General features: G+C 39.1%; 1 protein-coding gene across 2 annotated transcripts in view; it reads right to left on the minus strand.

Annotated features, from left to right (window-relative positions):
* GMDS (GDP-mannose 4,6-dehydratase) overlaps positions 1-19,025 on the minus strand; it is a 412,400-nt gene that overhangs the window by 74,257 nt on the left and 319,118 nt on the right. For both annotated transcript variants that reach the window (XR_007906642.1, XM_051799489.1), the window contains exons 8-9: positions 10,100-10,218; positions 853-949 (exon numbers count right to left, since the gene is read on the minus strand). Coding sequence is in view for 1 of the 2 variants with exons in the window: in XM_051799489.1 (XP_051655449.1) it covers positions 853-949; positions 10,100-10,218 (216 nt within the window). In the remaining variant the exon portion in view is untranslated. The remainder of the gene's footprint in view (positions 1-852; positions 950-10,099; positions 10,219-19,025) is intronic.

The raw sequence follows: 19,025 nt of genomic DNA on the forward strand, positions 1-19,025 counted from the left end.
GAGAGAACATCCTCTCCTGTGTACATCCACTACTACATTGCACAATTGGTGCTACTGTTCCCTGTGTCCAGAAACCAGGCTTCGTCCTGTACTGTCTCTGCACATTGCCACCATCCTGCCAGACCTGGAAATATTGTTGTTTTTTTCCCTCTCCTAGAATGCTTATTAGGTGATGGGAGCACAGGGATTAGTGACTTGATCCTGCTGGCAGCATGTGTTGGTTTAGTACCCCTGGTAGACTTCACTGGCGTGTTCCTGGGAGTAAAGATGTGCTCTGCAAACAATCATTTGCTGAGTGGGATCCTGCAAAGCACCCAAGAAAACAAAGCACGCGTGCACTTCTAAAACGGGAATTTTGCAGTACCCATAGCTACAAAGATCTAAACTGGACAGGGGATACTCACTGGGTGAAGTTGAAACACTGTCATGAAACACAGAAGGAGGTACTTTATAATGAAGCTCATCAGTGCCCACCTTCCTCTGCTTTCCGCTCTCATAGCTGGAGGAGAGGTGACCGTATTCCCATTCACAATCGGAAGGAACAACGAGATGTTTTACGCTTTGTTTTGTTTCCCATATGATGTTTTACCCCCTACAGCGCCACCTCTCCCAGTCAGAGAGGCTGACCAAGATTCTCTGTGACAGGGCCACCCGCTCCTCCCACCTGCTCACTTGTTTCTTCCCAGGTAGCTGGCTGTGAGGGGGCCAATAAGCAGGCTAATTTAGAGCTCTAAAAGCTGGCAGCGGGAGTGCAATTAAGCTGTTTTCACAGACTGCTGGCCAAATGCAGCAATTTATTGGCTGAGTGATTGGATTATTCATTTGCAAAGCTAAGAGAGGGCATTTTCTTACCACTTCAGTTGGCCTGTAGTACTTGTGATTGATTGTCACATGAATCTTGCCAGTCTCTTTGCATCGTCCCACTTCATTTTCATTCTTCCCTTCCCACCTGTAAAGAAGATAAACATTTAATCAACCCATAATTACTTTAGTGCTCTGATCTTACCAACATTTGGCCTTCTTTCATTTACTTGAGGCTGGTGTCGATTCTCCCTGCAGGACAGTATAAACTCATTAGCTATAGGAACAAAGGCAGAGTTTAGACTTGAATGGAGCAACAGTGGCTTTTGAAGTCTCTTTGTTTTGGTTTTTGATTCAGTGGAAGGTCTAAAATACAAGACTTCCAAATTAAACACATAATGCTAAGGGAAAATAAAATGTCCTTATTTCATAATGTCTCATGTATCTGCGAATAAATATGACAGTGAGGTTTTTCATTTATGGATTGGTTCAAAGTTGTTTTCTTAAAATATTTTTAATTCTTGTATTTCGGCCAATACTTTCAGGAACTCTTTAATCTGTTAATTTTATAGACGTGAAGCTCTGTTTGAATAGCATTAAGCTGCATAATTTAATTTGTGCTTAACTAGAAAAACAAAACAAAAACAGTTACTAGGTTTTAGTCCTACCTCAACATGGCACTCCACATACATGTATTGTAAACGCTACTTACTATCTGTGAGCTGAAAGACAGCTACTTTATCCAAATTAGTTTCATATGTGTTGAACAGCCCGCAATTTGCTGCAATTTATGTGATCTGGTTGCGCTGTGAACTCTTCTCTTTGAGACTGCCCTGGTCTAAAATTTCAGGAGCAACAGAAGAGGAACAGTTTGGTGGGTGACTAGCTCTGCCTTTTGGGAGGTCAGCCTGCAGCCTCGATGCCTGAGGACAATGCTCCCACTCAAAATAAATGCTTCAGATGACTTGTGTAGGAACATACATCGGTGCATCAAACTTAATCCATTGAATATACAAAATCCAGAGTTATGATTGAAAATCTATCCTCTCTTTGCTTTTTCCCTCTAAGTATATACCATAGGGCTCTGCACCAGCCTGGCATAAAAATATGATGATGAAGACAACTACCTTTTTTTTATGTTTAAGTAAAATCCATATAATTTAAATCAGCACTGTGATTTAGACTATTTCGCCTCAGTCACCAGCAAGGAAAGAAAAGCAACCTTTGCCTCCCACTTGCTAATTGTTCTGTCAGCTCTTGGGATTTTGTCAAAGATTTGATTTCTCCTTGCTCCCCTGCTCCACCCTCCCACCCAAACCCCCCACCCCCTCTCCTGAAGCTTCTAGAAGAATTTAATTCTTTGACAATCTCAGCCTTCATTTTTGAGTTTCTGGCCCTGAGGGCTAAGGAGAAAAGTCTGAAGATGTGACCTCTGTGTGCTCATGAAAGTTAAGACACTGAAAGGGAGAAAGAAATACCAAATATGCATTATTACTAGTTTTTGAATCCCACAATTTTTATAACACAATTCATGACTTCTGAATGACTAGCAAAGCCTGTAGGATGCTTGATACTGGGAACACTTAGCATTGAAATAATTTCCAACAGATAATAGTGACAGTGAAGTCAGCTGTTAATGGTCATGCCATGATGCTAAAGATGATTTATAATTTAAATTTTCCTTCTTTCTTTTTTGCAGTTGCTCTGTTTTAAGCCTGAACTGCAAAGTTTTCATTCAGAAGCCAAAACTAACATTAGCCCCTCCCTTTAAGGGGCAGAGGGTAAAGATGTGCAGGACTCAAATGAGCTTAATAGAAAACTAACCCTCACCAGTAAAACAACAGGAAGCGCTTAGATCAGGAGACGTCAGTTGTTGGAGGTCACTGAGCAGAGAACCCCATTTAACACCCAACAGGCTCCAGAAGGCTCAGTCGAGCCAGTAAAGACTCACTTAATGTTGCTATCAAAGTTATATAACAATAGAAATAGCTTAAGAAGAAATCTCCACCCGTTCTGTTCAGCCCAGTAATGTGAAAAGTTCACAAGTTAAAAAAAAAAAAAAAAAGAAAAGTACATTGTGAACAAAGTAACATTTGATAGCTGCACTTCTAATTGCTCTTGGCACCTCTATGCTCACAGCTGGGGACACCATACTGCTGATAAAAGGGACTGTGCAAGGGCCAGGCTGACACCAGCACCAAGACATCCATTTCATCAACCAACTCCCCCTCCCCTCTCTAATCACAAGGAAAGAGAAAAAAAAAAAAAAACAACCACCAAACCCCTCCTTAATTTATAGTCAAATTGCCGTCAGAATTTTTAACTGGAAGATGTCATGCCAAATTATCTCGAAGCACAAGCGTGGTGGAAGAGGCATGGGGAACCCCTGTGTTGCTGTGGCTTTAGATAGTTCCAGCCACAGACTACCCAATTTCTGCTCCTTAGGGCCAACGCCCACACAGGCAAGAAAACAGTCTTGTGTAACCTGGGGGAAACACTGAAGTAAGTTTGGCTAATCAGGACTGGGCTAAATTTATAGATGATGAGGAGTGGATCCCCCCAAACCCCAGCTGATGTCAAAGCCCAGAGCTACCAGGCAGGCACCTGCTGGCCTACTGGAGGCTTTTCACAAAATGCTGGTCCTGCAGACAACAAGCCTCTACAGCAAGGCCATTGCCTGCCCCACACTGTGTAGCTTAACCCTCTCACTGAAGCAAAGGATGGGTTTGCTGTCACAACTGGTGGCATCAGCCATAGGCCAGAATGTTCTGCACTTGCTACCAACAAAGCAGGTTTGATGCCCTTTGCATCTACACTTCCATGTCGAGTGCCTCACTGTTGGAGATGGGTTCTTTGGGATTGCTTAGAATGATAGTCACTTGTTGACTATGGTGGATATCACTGCTATCGAGGACCTCAGAAATTCCCATAAAACTAAGTTAGTTACATTTCAAATGCATGTGCGAGTTTACTTGCTTGAAAAGTTCTTCACCTCAAGAGCTTTTAAATTCTGGATTTACAGAGGGATGGATTGCATTTACTTTAAGGCTAATTCCATACCTGGAGATCACTACTATCATAATACTTATTATCAGCAGTGACCAATGCTCCTTGTGTTTTACAACTTTGGAGATTCCAATTATTTTTCATTTCCTATAACTATTCAGTAAGAGAACAAGCTTCAAGCTATAAAAACATCCACAGGTAAAGAGGATTTTGTAAGGATGAAAAGCAGGGGTACCCACCTGGTGGAGTGTGAGCTGGGCAGGGAAGGAGACAGGGGAGCCAGGATAATTGAGGAGTGGTGGGAATAGCACTGCAATGGACCAAATGGTCTGAACGGATGTAATTGAGAAACAAACAAAGCAAAGTACATATATTTTTGTGGTGGTCATGAAATCAACTAAAAATTAAGTCTTTCACAGAAGCACAGATAAACTGAACAAGTATATGCATTTCATGTCCTTGTTTGATCTTTACATAGAAACAGAGCTGATGGTATTTAAAAAAACATTTAAAACCATTAATGTCTACAGCTGCTCAGCCTCTTTATGGAAAATAAAACAATCATGTAGACCTTTAAAATGAAAGGCATATTTTCTATATGGCATAGAAAATAATTTTACATTTAAAAATGAACAATAAATTAAAGAAAAATAAAATTTTAGGAAAATTTTGCCCTTCCTCCACAGGTAATATGATATACCATTTGTGTAGACTTCTCAGATCTGTGGCCTGATTTCTGTTGCATGCAAAATTAAGCCAAAGCACTTCATTCTGTCTTGGCACTTTATAAACAGCAAAACTGACACCATATAACAGACCATTAATATCTTTTGCAAGTAATCTTTTGAAGGAAAACTTTAAGCATGACTCTTTATATGTTCATTTGCCACCAACTCAACCACCAACCTCGCCAGCAGCTCTGACGCATCAAAGCAATCAAGGATATAGGGATTGTGTAACCACAGCCTTGTGCTTAAATCAAAAGAAAAAGTATTCCATAAAGGAATGTACCTAAAATTTCTTTTTCAAAAGCTCTGGTGAATCAGCTCTTCAATGCTTTTTTCACTAGACAAACACAGTTAAAAAAATGCTATAGTTGTTGTAGTGCATGCATTTTCAAGCTCGAATTTCAAAAATCTAAATTGTGACTCCCCATATTATGAGACTTAAAAAAAGAATACATGCTAGGCTCCCTTTTTTTTTTTTACATATTTCCAGTTAATTGGAAAGCTTTTGAAGCTCTATCTCTTCACTCCAGTTTGTGAAATTTGGTGTTGAGAAGAAAATGTTTGCTGAAACAATAGTAATGCTTCAGTGAAAATCAAAGCATTATGAAGAGAAAAGTTGTAATTTCAAGTAAGTTACATTAGTGTCAACCTGAAACAAAACTATATTAATAGTATATAAAGGAGATGCTTTGACATCTTCAGAATCGATTTTTTTCTTTCGAATGGCTTTAAAACTTCTATTTACGTTATTCTTTCTTTAAATGTATGTCCAGCTGACCTGAAATCAGATATTTTCCTGAACTGCATTTGTAAGAAATATTTTAATTTAATTTTGGGGGTGGGGAATACGGAATCTCCCATGAAACTCCATATTTCATTCTCACCCAGTCTTCGTATAGAAGAAACTGTCACACCTCTTATGAAGTATAAAATCAGATAATTAAATTTTTACAGTCTTCAAGCCTTAATTTGAATTGTGAAACAGAACTATTATTGGGTCTGCCTACAGATAAAACCCTATATCAATAAGAAAGTACAAAAATGGTACAGTCCTAAGCAAGGACCCATGCTCGTGTGTGTTCACCCAGGCCAGCACTCTTCACCAACCTGGTTGGGTTCCTTTCAACTCTCTTCAAAATGCCTCCAGTTCCTGCATGAGATCCTGTTCCCTTCTTCTTTATCTGAAAGCGTCTGAGTTTCTTGAGCTGGTAAATACAACACATAGCACTAGCTAGCCAGCACTTTTTGATGGGCAAACCAGACTGGAAATAGCAGCTGTTTTGCTGTTGACTTCTGATGGTTCCTCTTCCATGTCCCCACAGCACCATTATTAACATATTGTTGGCTTGCTGTTCTCACAGCAATCCTTCAAATCTCATGTGTTTCTGTAACCCAACCTTCTACTTCAGGGCAAAAAGAAAAAAAAACAAACCAACAAACAAACCAGAAAAACCCTCTGCCCTCAGTTAAATTTCAGTTCAACCTTCACTGTCACTGAAGAGGTCACTGCTCCACTTTTGTTAGTAGTTCACCTCATTAGACCTTATAGCTTATCTGCAAACTTCCCCTTTTTAAGGTCATCGTTTATAAGACCAACTAGCACATTAGTTAAGATAAAATTTGTATGTAGAGCCAAATGACTGGAGTAAAATATTCATTTTTTTCTGAATTAATTCTGATCCTGCAAGCAATGACTATTTCTGTAACAAATGTGCATGTATTTTTATATTAATAAAACCAACAATAAATCTTTCTGCAGCTTGAACAGTTTTTTCTTTTCTTTTGCTTTTTTCTACTTTCCTCATTTGCAGACAGCAGTCTTTCTAGCAGTCTGCAAAGATCTCTGAGTGCTGTAGTGGTTTCAGGCTATCTTCGCAATCCTGTTCTAATTTAATAAGATTAATGACAGAAAATTAGTCAAGACAAGCGTTTGCCTGTTTCGTGTACCCTGCTGTAGTTCAAATTATAGGCGGGAAGTGTTTCCCCCAAGTACTACTTAATTAGTAATAAGTAGAAAGGAAAGTAAAAGAAAAAAAATGTAATCCTTACAAGGGAAAATATTTGTAGCTTTGAGGCTTTCCTGGTAGTACAAAGGGCTGAATTTGAATGATTCAGACTATATAAATATAGTTTGAAATTTCTCCCTTGAAAAAGAAATGTTAGAAGAAAACAACCAGACAAGTTAGATAAACTTCTGTGTACAGTTTACAGTCAATTTCAGAGAGAGAATCAGTCTTATTGCAGCTGTACATTTCATTAGTTACAAAAATGTAGTAAAATTTCTCTCTCTCTTATTTTGGCTGGAAGACATAGTCCTGACATGTGCTAATGACTGTCTAGAACAGAATATTATGTTATGTTCTTGGAAAGACTTTTTAGGCTGTCCTGGATTTTCAGCTGTACAAGTTAATGTGAATTGTTAGGAAGACAAAAAACCTAAAAAAATAAAATTCATATTTTTAGCTGGTTGATGAAAAGCCAGGATTGCTTTTCTTCCTGTTCTCTACTGCAATATCATGATGTGATAGCTAAGATTTTACATAACTTTCCCCAACAAAGCACAAAGAGTTAGGAGTCCCTGCACATGTGCCCAGTGTTCTCAGATGTGGCATGAGCTCTGCCAACTATTGTTTGCCACGACATCCATCCTGGTCATTTACTCCATCATTCCATCAATTTTGAAAGGCAGATTGCACAGCAATACTGGGAGGCTTTGCCATCACTTATAGCAGTGGAAAAGGTGCTGTAAATTTCCCAGATAAGTTTTTGAGGTTGCAAAATTTCATAATACCAGTAACCCTGCAAAAAAACCCCAGGAACCCCAAACAACTCAACACAACTCTGAGGAAGGGAGATAGGAAGAAAGCAGCCATCCCCACAGGAAATTGTTTAGCAATTGCACTCTGGTGTACTGCTTCTTAGGTGCCTCATAAATTGTAAAGTAACAGATCAATGGGACTCACCACTGGGGTCCCACAATGCTAAAAGGGAGGATTTTGCTGCCAGGTTATTCCTTGAAGAAGATATATTCAAACTGGAGGAGGTGGGAGTGGAAAGCTGTTGGGGGTTTCAAAGAATGTGAGAGGTTACCAGCTGGCTGGCCAAGAAGCCAGCGAGGGCAAGGAGAGTGTGTCTGTGTGTGTATGCACTGCAAAAGCATGGGTCAGGCTGACACCTAGAAAAATTGTGGAGGGTCTTAACAAAACTTTCCAAATCCTGAGAAATATTTTACATCTAGTGCAATTTGAAAGATGAGTAGTAGATCTCTTGAGACATTATTCCCACCCTGAGAGCACAGGGAAAGAATGGCTGGTTTATCAGGACGGACTATATCCAAAACGTTCAGAATTGCACCATTGCCAAAATGATCAGCAACAAAATTATCATTAGCATTTAAATGTCACCTTAGTCTCCATATATGCAGTTATACACTGTAAATGACGTAAGGAATTAATAACTTGTTCACAAGAAAGAAAAATTTCAGAAGAGTCAAGCCCCCATTTCTAAAGTAATTTATGTTCTTAAAAATCCATGTCAATCGGTGTCATGTGAGTTCTCATACAATTTTTGAAAATTACTTTTTTTGATTAGTAATTAAAAAATCCACTATGCCTTTGTACACAGAAAATACCTGCCCTACCTCATCATTTGGAGTTGTACTGTGAAGTTTTTCTAAGAGAGCAACTTGTGACTGATTGATTCAATCCAAACACTGACTGCAGCAAACACCAACATGAATGATATGCAGTCCACCACATAGTGCCATATGTGAGTAAAAATTAAACAGGACACAAAATTGGGAGTGTTAGGAACAACTAAATCTAAACTAAGCCTTTAATATCCCCTCTATAACAGAAGCTATTCATAAAAGTACTTTCACTTTTATTGTGGACTTGTTATTTCCTTTAGGTTTTCTTGAGGGTTTAATTTGCTTTCTGAAAAATACACGTGGATTTGTCACTCTTGGGAAATGCTGAGACTCCTTAGGCCAACTCTAAAGCAGGGAGTTCAATTTTAAACTAATGGATAAATTTACTAACATCAAAAGAAACTGTAATGTGGGGAACCACTGCAAATAAAGACATTCAGATACGTACCAACCTATATGTATAATTTTCTAATTGTAGGTAATCAAAATTAAAAAAAAAAAAAGAAGTTGTTTACCAAACATTCATTCTTGTTTTGATAAACAATACTAGACAGGGGCAAAGTAGTTCTCAAAATCACTAGAATTCTTTCTTATACGGAGCAATTGAATTTGCAGCATTTTCTTATCCATGCTTACTAGAGTGAATTAGGTTATAAATACAAGAAAGAAAAGTATAAAAAGTGAAGAAAAAATAAGAAAGACAAAGCTATTACTAGAGCTCCTACTAACTCCTCTTTACCCTCTCAAACCTCACTAGTGTTTAAGGCATATGGCACAATGTGTGATCACAGGGACATCTCGCAGTCAAGAAATGCTAAAATTATGGAGAGAAACTTATTCCCCAAACTGATCCTTTGGGTTAGAAATACTGTTAATACAGTCTCTCTCTCCCTCATCAGAATTTTTTTTTTCTGGAAGCTGATGCCAAAAATTGAAACCAGACACTAAAAACTCATTGAGAAGAAAATGTTATTACCTCCCAGCCACCCACTGGCTGTTCAAATAATATTGTATATATCTGTGCACTTCTGCATATTTATTGAATTTGTCAAGTTTTTGTTCCCAAGTAAAACTTATTGGCCCTGTCAAAAGTTCACCAGCTGCACAAGTGACTTTGATGGCCCGAGGAACAGCCCTGGTGCTAGCGTCATGGAAGAGCCTGTGGCTTTCCTCTCCCTTTTCCAGCTGAGATTGGTATGTTGATGCATGGGGCCCAGAGAAGATACAGAAGGAGGGAAATTGAAAAAATAATAAACAATAAAAATATAAATTACAGAAAGCGCTCACCAAGCCATCCTGGTTTTATTATACGGCCTTGAGAAGGAATTTTGTATTTTCAATCAAACTATGTGGAATATGCATTGTAAACATTCTGCACCCACTGCTCAAGATTTCTATGGCTTAGAAGGAGAAGAGCTAATAGGAATGTAGAGTGGTTTGCTACATAAGTGTTGTAGTGTGGTTGACAGGCTGTCGTGTGGAAAGAATAGGATTGGCAGGTGTCACCTCTTCAGATCACAGAGGATGGGAGCAGGACTGAGGGGATCTAGGGACACAAAATAAAGAATTGGGCAGAAAAGCTCCTTTCATGGGAGGGTGATGAACAGCATTAACAGTGCCCATCTTTGGAAGGGCATCTGTGGCCCCAGGACAGGGAGTGAATGGGAGAGCAGCAAATGAAGACCTTGACTAAAAAATTAAGATTAACCCACTTACATTTTTACTTGTGATCTAGAGAGCACCACTAGACATATCCACTGTGGCAGTCATTTGTGCCTGGAAGGTCTCACATGTTACTATTAGAAAGTGAGGGGAGGAAAAAAGAAGAATGTAGACAAACAATACTCTGTAAGACAGCAAATGTGACATGCTAGAAATGTTCAACCTGTGGCTGCTCTCTTATCTTTGTACTTACACGATGGTTTTCCCAATGTGCTTAAATGACTTCTCCACAAATTCACGGACACTGTGGACCTCCCCAGTAGCTATGACAAAGTCCTCAGGCTCATCCGTTTGCAACATCAGCCACATGGCCTGCAGAAAGGTAAACAAAGTCAGATTCAGTGCACATGTAAGTGGCCCCTTTGGTACACGATATTGTATTACTGCATTTTTGACTTGGAAATAACTAGACGTACACACACATATCTCAAACTGGGGAAATTAGCACTTTCCATACACAGTGGCTATTAACCAGTTCAGTGCAACTCTAAGAAGAGTCCAATTATTTCTTATTATAGAAAACAACGCTGTATTTGATTTTCAATTTGTTTCACAGCAGGGGTTTCTGCAGGGGAGACTTTAATATGTTTACTTTTGAACACTGAGACTTGGTTTAGTGCTCAACAGAGTAGATTCACTTGTTTAAAGCACTGCATGAATTGACATTGATATGGAGAAAAGAACAAAATTTTGTAATGTTTCAGTCTAGAGCGCTGTTGTCTGTCTGTTATAGAACGATGTTAAATACACTGAGGCATGAAAATATGGATCCTTTTCACTCTTTCTTCTGTCATATTTGTTTTTCCCAAGTGAAGATTTTAATTAAGAATAAAAGAGTTTAAAAGGTAACTAAGGATGTTTAACAGCGTATTTGATCAAATGAATCTGTTTTTCCTGCTGAGTATGTGCTGAATGTTACATACTGAAGCACTGTAGAAGAAACTTTTTCTTTTGACACAGGAAAACAGAAAACACTGGTGGAAAAGCGAGACAACAATTAACATCACTTTCAGAGAACTGTTTGTGCAGCAAAAGGTTCGCAATATGGTTTGAAGCAACACTTCATGGGATTGTCAACATCTTTGCATTTCAGGGGAGCATGTTTAATTCCTGCAGCAGTCTTTCACAGAGTCCCCTCCCACAAAAAAGTAATGATGGATGAGTGCCATCTCAGAGGCCTGGCCAGCTAAGTCAGCATGAAAAACAGAAAACAGATGGAAAAAGAAGCATGCAAAGACACGTGTGACTTGTCTAAGGTATGGTGGCAGGTACATTTCAGTTTTCTAATGCAAAAGGCACTGCCGCAGTGACTGGACTATCTGACTGCATAGGAGCTGTAGGTGGACAGAATAATTATTACTTTGGATCAATCAGAATGATGCAAACGGTTCATTTCCTTTGGCAAGGAAAAAGGAATACCTGTATGGCATGATCTTCATTTAATAAATAACCAAAAAGGGAAAACAAAATAATTCAACTCTCTCTCCATATGGTAGAAAGGACTGTCATCCTCTCACAGTGTAATCCACGATGCTATTTGCATTGACCTCTTCACATCAGCTTTAAAGAAAACAACTTTAGTAGGTCCCTTGATGGTAGTGGATACTCTGCAAATCAGATTAATAAAAGCTTTGGGACAGCTCAGTTTCTCTTGGTAAATACCACCTGAAATATTCAATTTTTCCCTCCTATTCTTAATAAATCAGTGTCCTGCATAGCAAGGCAATACATTCCACTTAAATGGTTCTATTTCCAAGTCATTTTTCTTCCCAGTTAATATTTTATGCATCTTCCAAAGTTTTGACAAGACTTTATTAACATGTTCCTTTTGAACCCTTTTGCTTCTTGAACGCGCATGGAAGGCTGGGTTTTGGGGAACTGCTGTGTAAGTCCTTGACATTAATTGTGCTTTAGGGAGATGACCTGCTGGGCAGGACAATGGCAGCAACTTTATTTTTCCTTTCCAGGATTGAACATCCTAACCAATGACGCAGAAATACCCAACTGGCTAATGAAACTCCTCTTGTGGGGAGGAGATGTCTTAACTTGTATCTCTCATATTAGCTTTCTTGGAGCACTGGGGTTTCCCTGATGATTTGAGAGGTCACTGTAAATCACCAACTCCTGTTTCTTCATGACTGGACAAGCTTGCAGGATTTACAGCTGTAGCAGCTGCACAGAAAGGTAACAGGAATATCTGAAATGGGTGGTTGATAGCTCTGTTTCTCCTAGCCTGGTCCCTAATTTCACAGACCTTCGGCTTTCGTTAAGCAGTCCAGCTGAAAACAACATGCTTCCTCATATGAGAGGGCATTATTTGAGCAAAAAAGGATTTCCAAGATTAGACAATCAGTCAGACAGAGGCAGAACTAACAGTGGTTCTTCTCCTGACTTTAGTGGATGTTTCCCATATATAATGAACTCAAGTTCTCACCCTGGCACTGTAGTGTCAGTTACATTTGAGAGATATGTGACAACATAACCGCATTGATGGTAAAAATCACCCCTTAGCCCCAAATGCCACATAGGTTGACCGAATATGCAATAGTAGCATAAGCACTTGCTGTTTACTATGACCTTTGGTAAAGTGGTATTAAAATGTCTAAACAGAAGCCAGGATCAGACTTTCAACAATTTTTTGCCACTCCCCACTTTTAAACACCTCAGTATTGTAATTCATTAGACACAATTTTAGTGCGGGTGCTTATGCTAAAACATTGAACAATCCAGTGAGTATTTAAAATATTTACGCATTCCTTTTGCATATTAATATAAAATAGCATTGAAAGTTTCTCTTTACTATAAAATATGCCCTACATCAAAGGAGACAGCTCCAAAATACTGACAAAACCCAGCCTTTGACAGTGGGTCCAACCAGGTTTTATGCATTTGGGTGTATCAGCTCTTGTCTACTGTTTCAAAAAAGAAGCAATCACTGTCTTAGAAATACAACTTAAACTGCAGTAAATTTTTACAGAATCAACTTAGCAGTGATCAAACAATGCAGATAGAGTTGCTAAAAGCAACTTTTGCCTCAAAACCTACCAGGAAAGAATGTTTAACTTAATGATTGCTTGAGAATCTATCACTGCTAATTCTTTTATTTTTTCTGGCATTCACAATTGTTGGCACTTACAGTTACCTCGATCCAACCAGGTATGAAAAAACTTAACATGCTAAAATTTACAAAGTAAGTGATAGTTCTGTTTTGCTTCGAGGAGGGTGACGAAATGCTGTTGCTTTGAATGTGTCTGCATGAACAGTCTGTAAAAAAATGCCAAGGCAAGCCAGAAGAGAGAAAAAAATTTGAATAAGTTCCACAGTCAAATCTATATTTCCACAGGTGCAGCCCATGACAACCAATGAGACATATGTGTACAAGCAGTAGCGATACGCTTTCCCTACAGCAAGTGCCAGGAATGTGTTTCCCCCCACATCAGACTAATAAAGGCTCTTGACCTATCAATTTCTAGGCATTTCCTTTAAGAATTCATATTGTACCAGACTCCAGGCTGAGAATGAGAGGAAAGAGGGAGATACAGCTCTAGGTTTATTTATCATTACTGAATGGCTTACTGGTTTTAACAGAGGGGAAAAGCTTTGTTTAAATTTCCACTGAAAGTAATTAATGGTTATTGACTGGCAAATGAAGAACAGGTGACACTCTGAATTAGAAGATAAATGATCTCATGTTCTAGCGTGATAATGGGTTAGTAATTGCTACAAAGCCTCAGCCTAGTGCGTCCCATCATAATGCTAGATCATGTCCAGAACACAAAGGCCTCTGTGTGAGAGGTATTCAGCCGTTCACCTCCTGATACAGCTGCAGAGTGATTTGCTCCATTTATTTTCTGATGGACTGCACAACTGAGGCAAAAGTTCACCCATTCTCACCTTCCTGTTCACATGCTGAACCACATGACCCATGACATGGCTGAACTGGGATAAAAACATTGCCCAGCTTCGGCTCTTGGCTATCTTTTAACCATCGCAAGGTCACATATTTTAGGAATTTTTCTGTTGCAGAAATGGAGAATCATGGATTTTTCTGTATTTCTTTGTAAAGGCTTTTAAATAAAGATAAATAAAGAAATTACTTGTGTTCAGTTCTGCCACCTTCTCCCTAATGTTATGCTTAATCCAGATAACAAAACATGGACAGATGTTGAAAAAGAGGAGAAAACTACCATGGATACAATTCAGGCTTCTACTCTCTTAGAATAAGACTGTTCCTTTAATGGAAAATGTAACAAAACATTTTTCATATTTGAACTCTTTTTGGCTCTGGTCTAGTGAATCACAAAGTCTAAAGGCAATACTATGTCATTTACATTTAAAGACAGAAACCTAACTGGAAAGAGATACACAGCAAGTCTAGCAAGCAGACACACTTTTATGATTATGTGGACTAGGATATCTGTTCTGCATGCCTGAACTACAGCCTCTGCCAAAATCTTTCCTCTTTCATCTTTTCCCTCTTTCCTTTTCTCAATATAAATGCCTGCCAGTAGTAAGCACCGTTTTCAAGCAACATATCCAAAATATGAGCCAGTCTTCTCCCCGCCCAAATTTCTTTGCTTACATAGTGTTTGCACGTGGGCTAGTGAGTGCGAAAACCCAAGTTCAACTAACTCTACTCCCATATAGGTACGCTGTGTGCATGCCACTGCTGTTATGGTTGTGATGTGTCTGCTTGCCTTGAGCGTCTGGAGTATGTTGTAGATGTGTTTCAACATTAACTCCCACTAGTTCAGCATCCTAGTGAGAAAACATTTATTAACCGGGCTGTCATCCATGGATAACAAAGACTGGTAGTTGAGGTTATGTTTAACTCTATATATTTGAGACTTTTGTCTCGCTGTCTGCTCTAGCACTGTATATTGTTAAAATGGGCACATAGGTATCTTTGTATTCAAGAGGAAAAAATATACAAATCCAACTTTCTCAGAAATAAAAGATAATTTTTTTTCAAGAGAATAAATAAAACTTTTCATATGTCTCATCTAATTCAAGACCCGAAACAGACATGACTGAACACAATGGGATGAACTGAAAACGTTCCTGTTAGTATTAGTTACTGTTGCCCTGCAGTGCTGCACAGCATTTTTTTCCAAGACCTAAACTGTAAAAAAAGTCTTTCTTACATATCTCTAGGTGTTATGCAGAGACATTCTGACTTCTTTGTATTTGCCACACACAGAGAAAAAAAATCAAACCAAATCAGTAATGTTTACTTTAGGAGATGGAACAGATAGTTGTAGCCTGCTGCATGGTGCATCGTCTGTTGGTTTCAGAGACAAAGAAGCAGACACTGGTGAATGCCTAGCTCTACTTACTTGCAGAAGGCATGGGTTACTTCAAATCTGTAAACAATCAGGGAGCAATTTCTAAGTCAGAAAACACCACCACCTGGAGAGACCCAAAAGTCCATTATCACCATTTAAAGAAATTCTGTCTTTACAGTATTCCCTACTCCATTGTCTAGAAATGGGCAGAAGCATTCAGTAGGTTGGATATGGTACTCTCTAGTGATCCCGAATGTCGCTATCCTGCTGGGTTCACTACTGAGAAGGAGAATTGAGCATTTAGGGCCAAAGCATGATGAGCCTTTACAGGGATGCGGCAGCAAAGGAGAACTTTCTCCCCATATGGCGAGCACAAAGGCCTGGCATGACTGCTGTTCCTGTGTGCATCATGAGGGACTGTTCCATTTGCACTACAAAAGACAGGGCTATTGTACCACCTCCCTCTCTGCATTGTCCCTACTCAATTGCACTGGCATCGAAAGAAGCTGCTCGGCATCTTCAGTGCTGTGCGAGGTGGGGAGATGTCATACCCACGCACTTCCTGCCTGCCTGGGATGTGAAGCGGTTCCAGATGCCACCACCCGGCTGCTCCTGACACAACCCAGCTGACTGGCTGTGGTTTCTCAAGCTGCTACAGAGCTGACCACAGCTGATGACTGTGCCTTAGAAAAGTGAGACGGGACGCTGACTCAGAGCTCTGAACCCGAACTGACTTCCAGTTTATCTATTTACTTACTTTTGGAGAGGCACAGAAGGAAGAAAAGGTGCTGCACTGGCTGAGTCACCCACATCTGATTGACTTCTGAGACTGTTAAAAGCGTGTAGGTGTGTACTGGGTGTACCCAGTAGGCATGAGAGGGTGTTATATAAGGAGATTATCTAAAGAAACAGTGATACCTACATATAATGCACATATAATACCCAACAGAGGGGAAAAAAGATCTCTTTATACACGTTCTGCACACAACAGAGGCATAGCACACATGGCTGAAAAACACTAATGAAGCTAAAGTGCAGCAAAAAAGTCCTGTGATCAGAGTTAAGTGTAAGCTGTTTTTGCCTGAGAGCCAACATACAAAAGTGTTGGGCATGATCCCATGCTCCCTGCCACAATGGGAGTTCAGTCTAGAGTAATGACTATTGCTTTAGTACTTGTTTCTGACAATGTTATAGGTCAAGGCAAGCACAGCAGGGAGGCTCTTGCCAAAGAAAACCACAGGGATGTGCTGCCAGGCGTGCCGATACTCCCAAAAAGCCAGTGACAGCAGGAATATGGTGGGAGTATGCATAATCAATGTACTGCTGTGCTTTTTTCCCCCTAAATTACAACCCTTCTTGCACAGCTACTTAAAAAGTTAGGGTGCACACGCATTAAGAACCTTACTATGCTGTTACAGTTTGTGTTTGAAAGGCAAACTGAAGTTCAGGTCATTGTCTATCACTGCAACGAGTGACACTTTTCAAATGTTCAACCCCCTCTCAAAACCTACAGCAAAAGAAGAACTGCCCAAGAGGTGCAGGACACATGCCTCTTCCTTTCCTCTGAAGAGTCATCATCCTGTTCTCTCAGATTACCAAAAATCACAATGTTGGTGCAAGTTCTGTTGCTCAAGGAACCTCCATTCATGGAAAAACCCTTCTGAACACCATTTAAGTATCTATCAGATCTCATCAGTTTAAATACATTTTGATATGCTTCTACCTTAACTGAATAATGCTGAACATAAGGACTACAAAGTCTGTGTACAAAGTTTTTCCTTTAGCGTTGCCCTTTCTACTCATGCAGAGGAGACATTGAGTACTTGTGACATGGCAGCTGCTTCCATTCAGAAGAGAGACATTTGCAAACCATAGACATCACTGACAGAAAAAAAATATAAAATGAGAACAGATTTGAGATGAAAACATTTTCCTCTGAGAGAAAAAATACATTATTTGCTAAGAAACAATGGAAAATTTATTTTAAGGATCCCAAGAAAGTAAATAAACAACAAATCTCCTGGAGTATAGGTACAGAGATAGTATTTTGTGACTCATTTTATAAAATTTCTCACAGATTTTCAAAGTTACAGTTGATAAATTGTCACAGAAGCAATTTGAAGTATGCTTGCTGATTTAGTCAAATCCTATGGTTTGGCTCTAGATGTGAACTTGTTCAGATCTGAACTGTGTTCAGAGCCATGATTTTTTCTTTCAAGTTAAAAGAGTATAGCTGATACATTTGAAGGTAATAATCCAACAATTATAAAGTTACTAAGATAATAAAATACCTGATAATCTTTGTGGAGCATCTCAAAGAAAAACAATATCAATGTCTTCTGAAACAAAAGCCCTCACATCTGTAGGAAATACTAGGAAATACTGTCTAACTCTTCTCTTGTAAGCAGATAGGCCAATTGTTTTACAGATCTCAGGGAGGACTCGTGAAACTTTAGTAGGCAGTTTTATTAATAAAAACCACAGGAATTATAATCCAGATAAGCCTTCCCTGTTAATGGAACATGATGTTTCTCACATGCATCTTGGTTGAACACAAAGTTCTCATTGTATTATCAAAAACTAGATGACTTTTTTTTTTTCTTGTGTCATTGAATGTCAAAATATTGTTCTTTCAATACGTGGAAGTATTTGTATACAGTTTTATAACTGATCTTTAGTTGCTAGCTGGAGGCAAAAAAGAAACAGTAAAGCTGCTTGTTGGGAAACCTCACCAACAATGAAAATTAATATAGTCTTTTTTCCTGCCAAAAAATTTTGAACAGATTTTTAGGTTCACAATGGTTTGTTTATTCTTCAAATGGTTAGATTGGAAGTGACATGTGTGACCCAAAGCAACTTAAACGAAAAGATACAGAAAGGATGCATATATACTCTGTTTCTTTAGTTTTAATTTTGGAGGATATTGTCACAATTGCTAAGAAAGAGCTGCCTTAAATTTTGTTTACGAGAAAGGGAAAGAAATTCAAAGCTAAACAGAGAGAAAAAAAAGAAAAATTCAAATTGCAGAAAGTATGTGTGAGTTTTAACCACTCAGATTCGTATTACGTAGTCAAGAATATAGAACAAATACATGTTTCTCAGGCTCCACCTAGCAGACAATTCCAAAAGATATTTGACCCACTTCCGCCTCCCTTTTTACCCTTACAGAATTAATTTTCCCTGCTATTTTTATATGAATGAAAGACAAAATACCTCTTCACAAAGCAGCAGACTCCCATTTAACAGGATTACTCATTGCTAAAGTAAAGGGTTGTACCCAGGTTGTGGCGAGGGCAGAGAAGTCTTAGGGACCCATGCCAGGAAAGGCTGGTTGGGGCCATGATCTAACCACAAGAAAACAGACTAGGCTTTCAAGTCAAGTACTGGCATGTTCACTGGAGCAAAACTATCAGCCACAAAATAATGATCACAATGTAGATATTGATCACAAATTGTTTACAGTGCAACATTTGACTATAAAAAGGTCCTAGTTCCTGCTTCTGACACCTGTTTACCTCCTATTTCTTTCCTGGATTGCTCAGACACTTATAGCTAAGCACAAGTTGGTGTGCTCCTTTGAATGGAGGTCAGACGAACAGCATGATCTATGGATCAAAGTACTACTGATGTCCAGCCTGCCTCTTCAGCTTGCTAGCTTCTCCACTCAAGGTTTGTAGGTCTGCCCTAGGGATCTGCCCAGTGCCTATCCAGTAATGGGCCCTGACTCAGGTTAAACCACTAGTCGTACTGTAAAAAAGTGGTAAGAGTAGCAGAGAACTGCCACAGCACAGGCAGATAGGCTCAGAGATAATAAATCAGCACTTCATAATGTTT

Source organism: Manacus candei, unplaced genomic scaffold (assembly GCF_025592945.1).
Source record: "Manacus candei isolate 608988 ecotype Guabito, Panama unplaced genomic scaffold, ASM2559294v1 h1tg000049l, whole genome shotgun sequence".
In the NCBI taxonomy this organism is placed as follows: Eukaryota; Metazoa; Chordata; class Aves; order Passeriformes; family Pipridae; genus Manacus; species Manacus candei.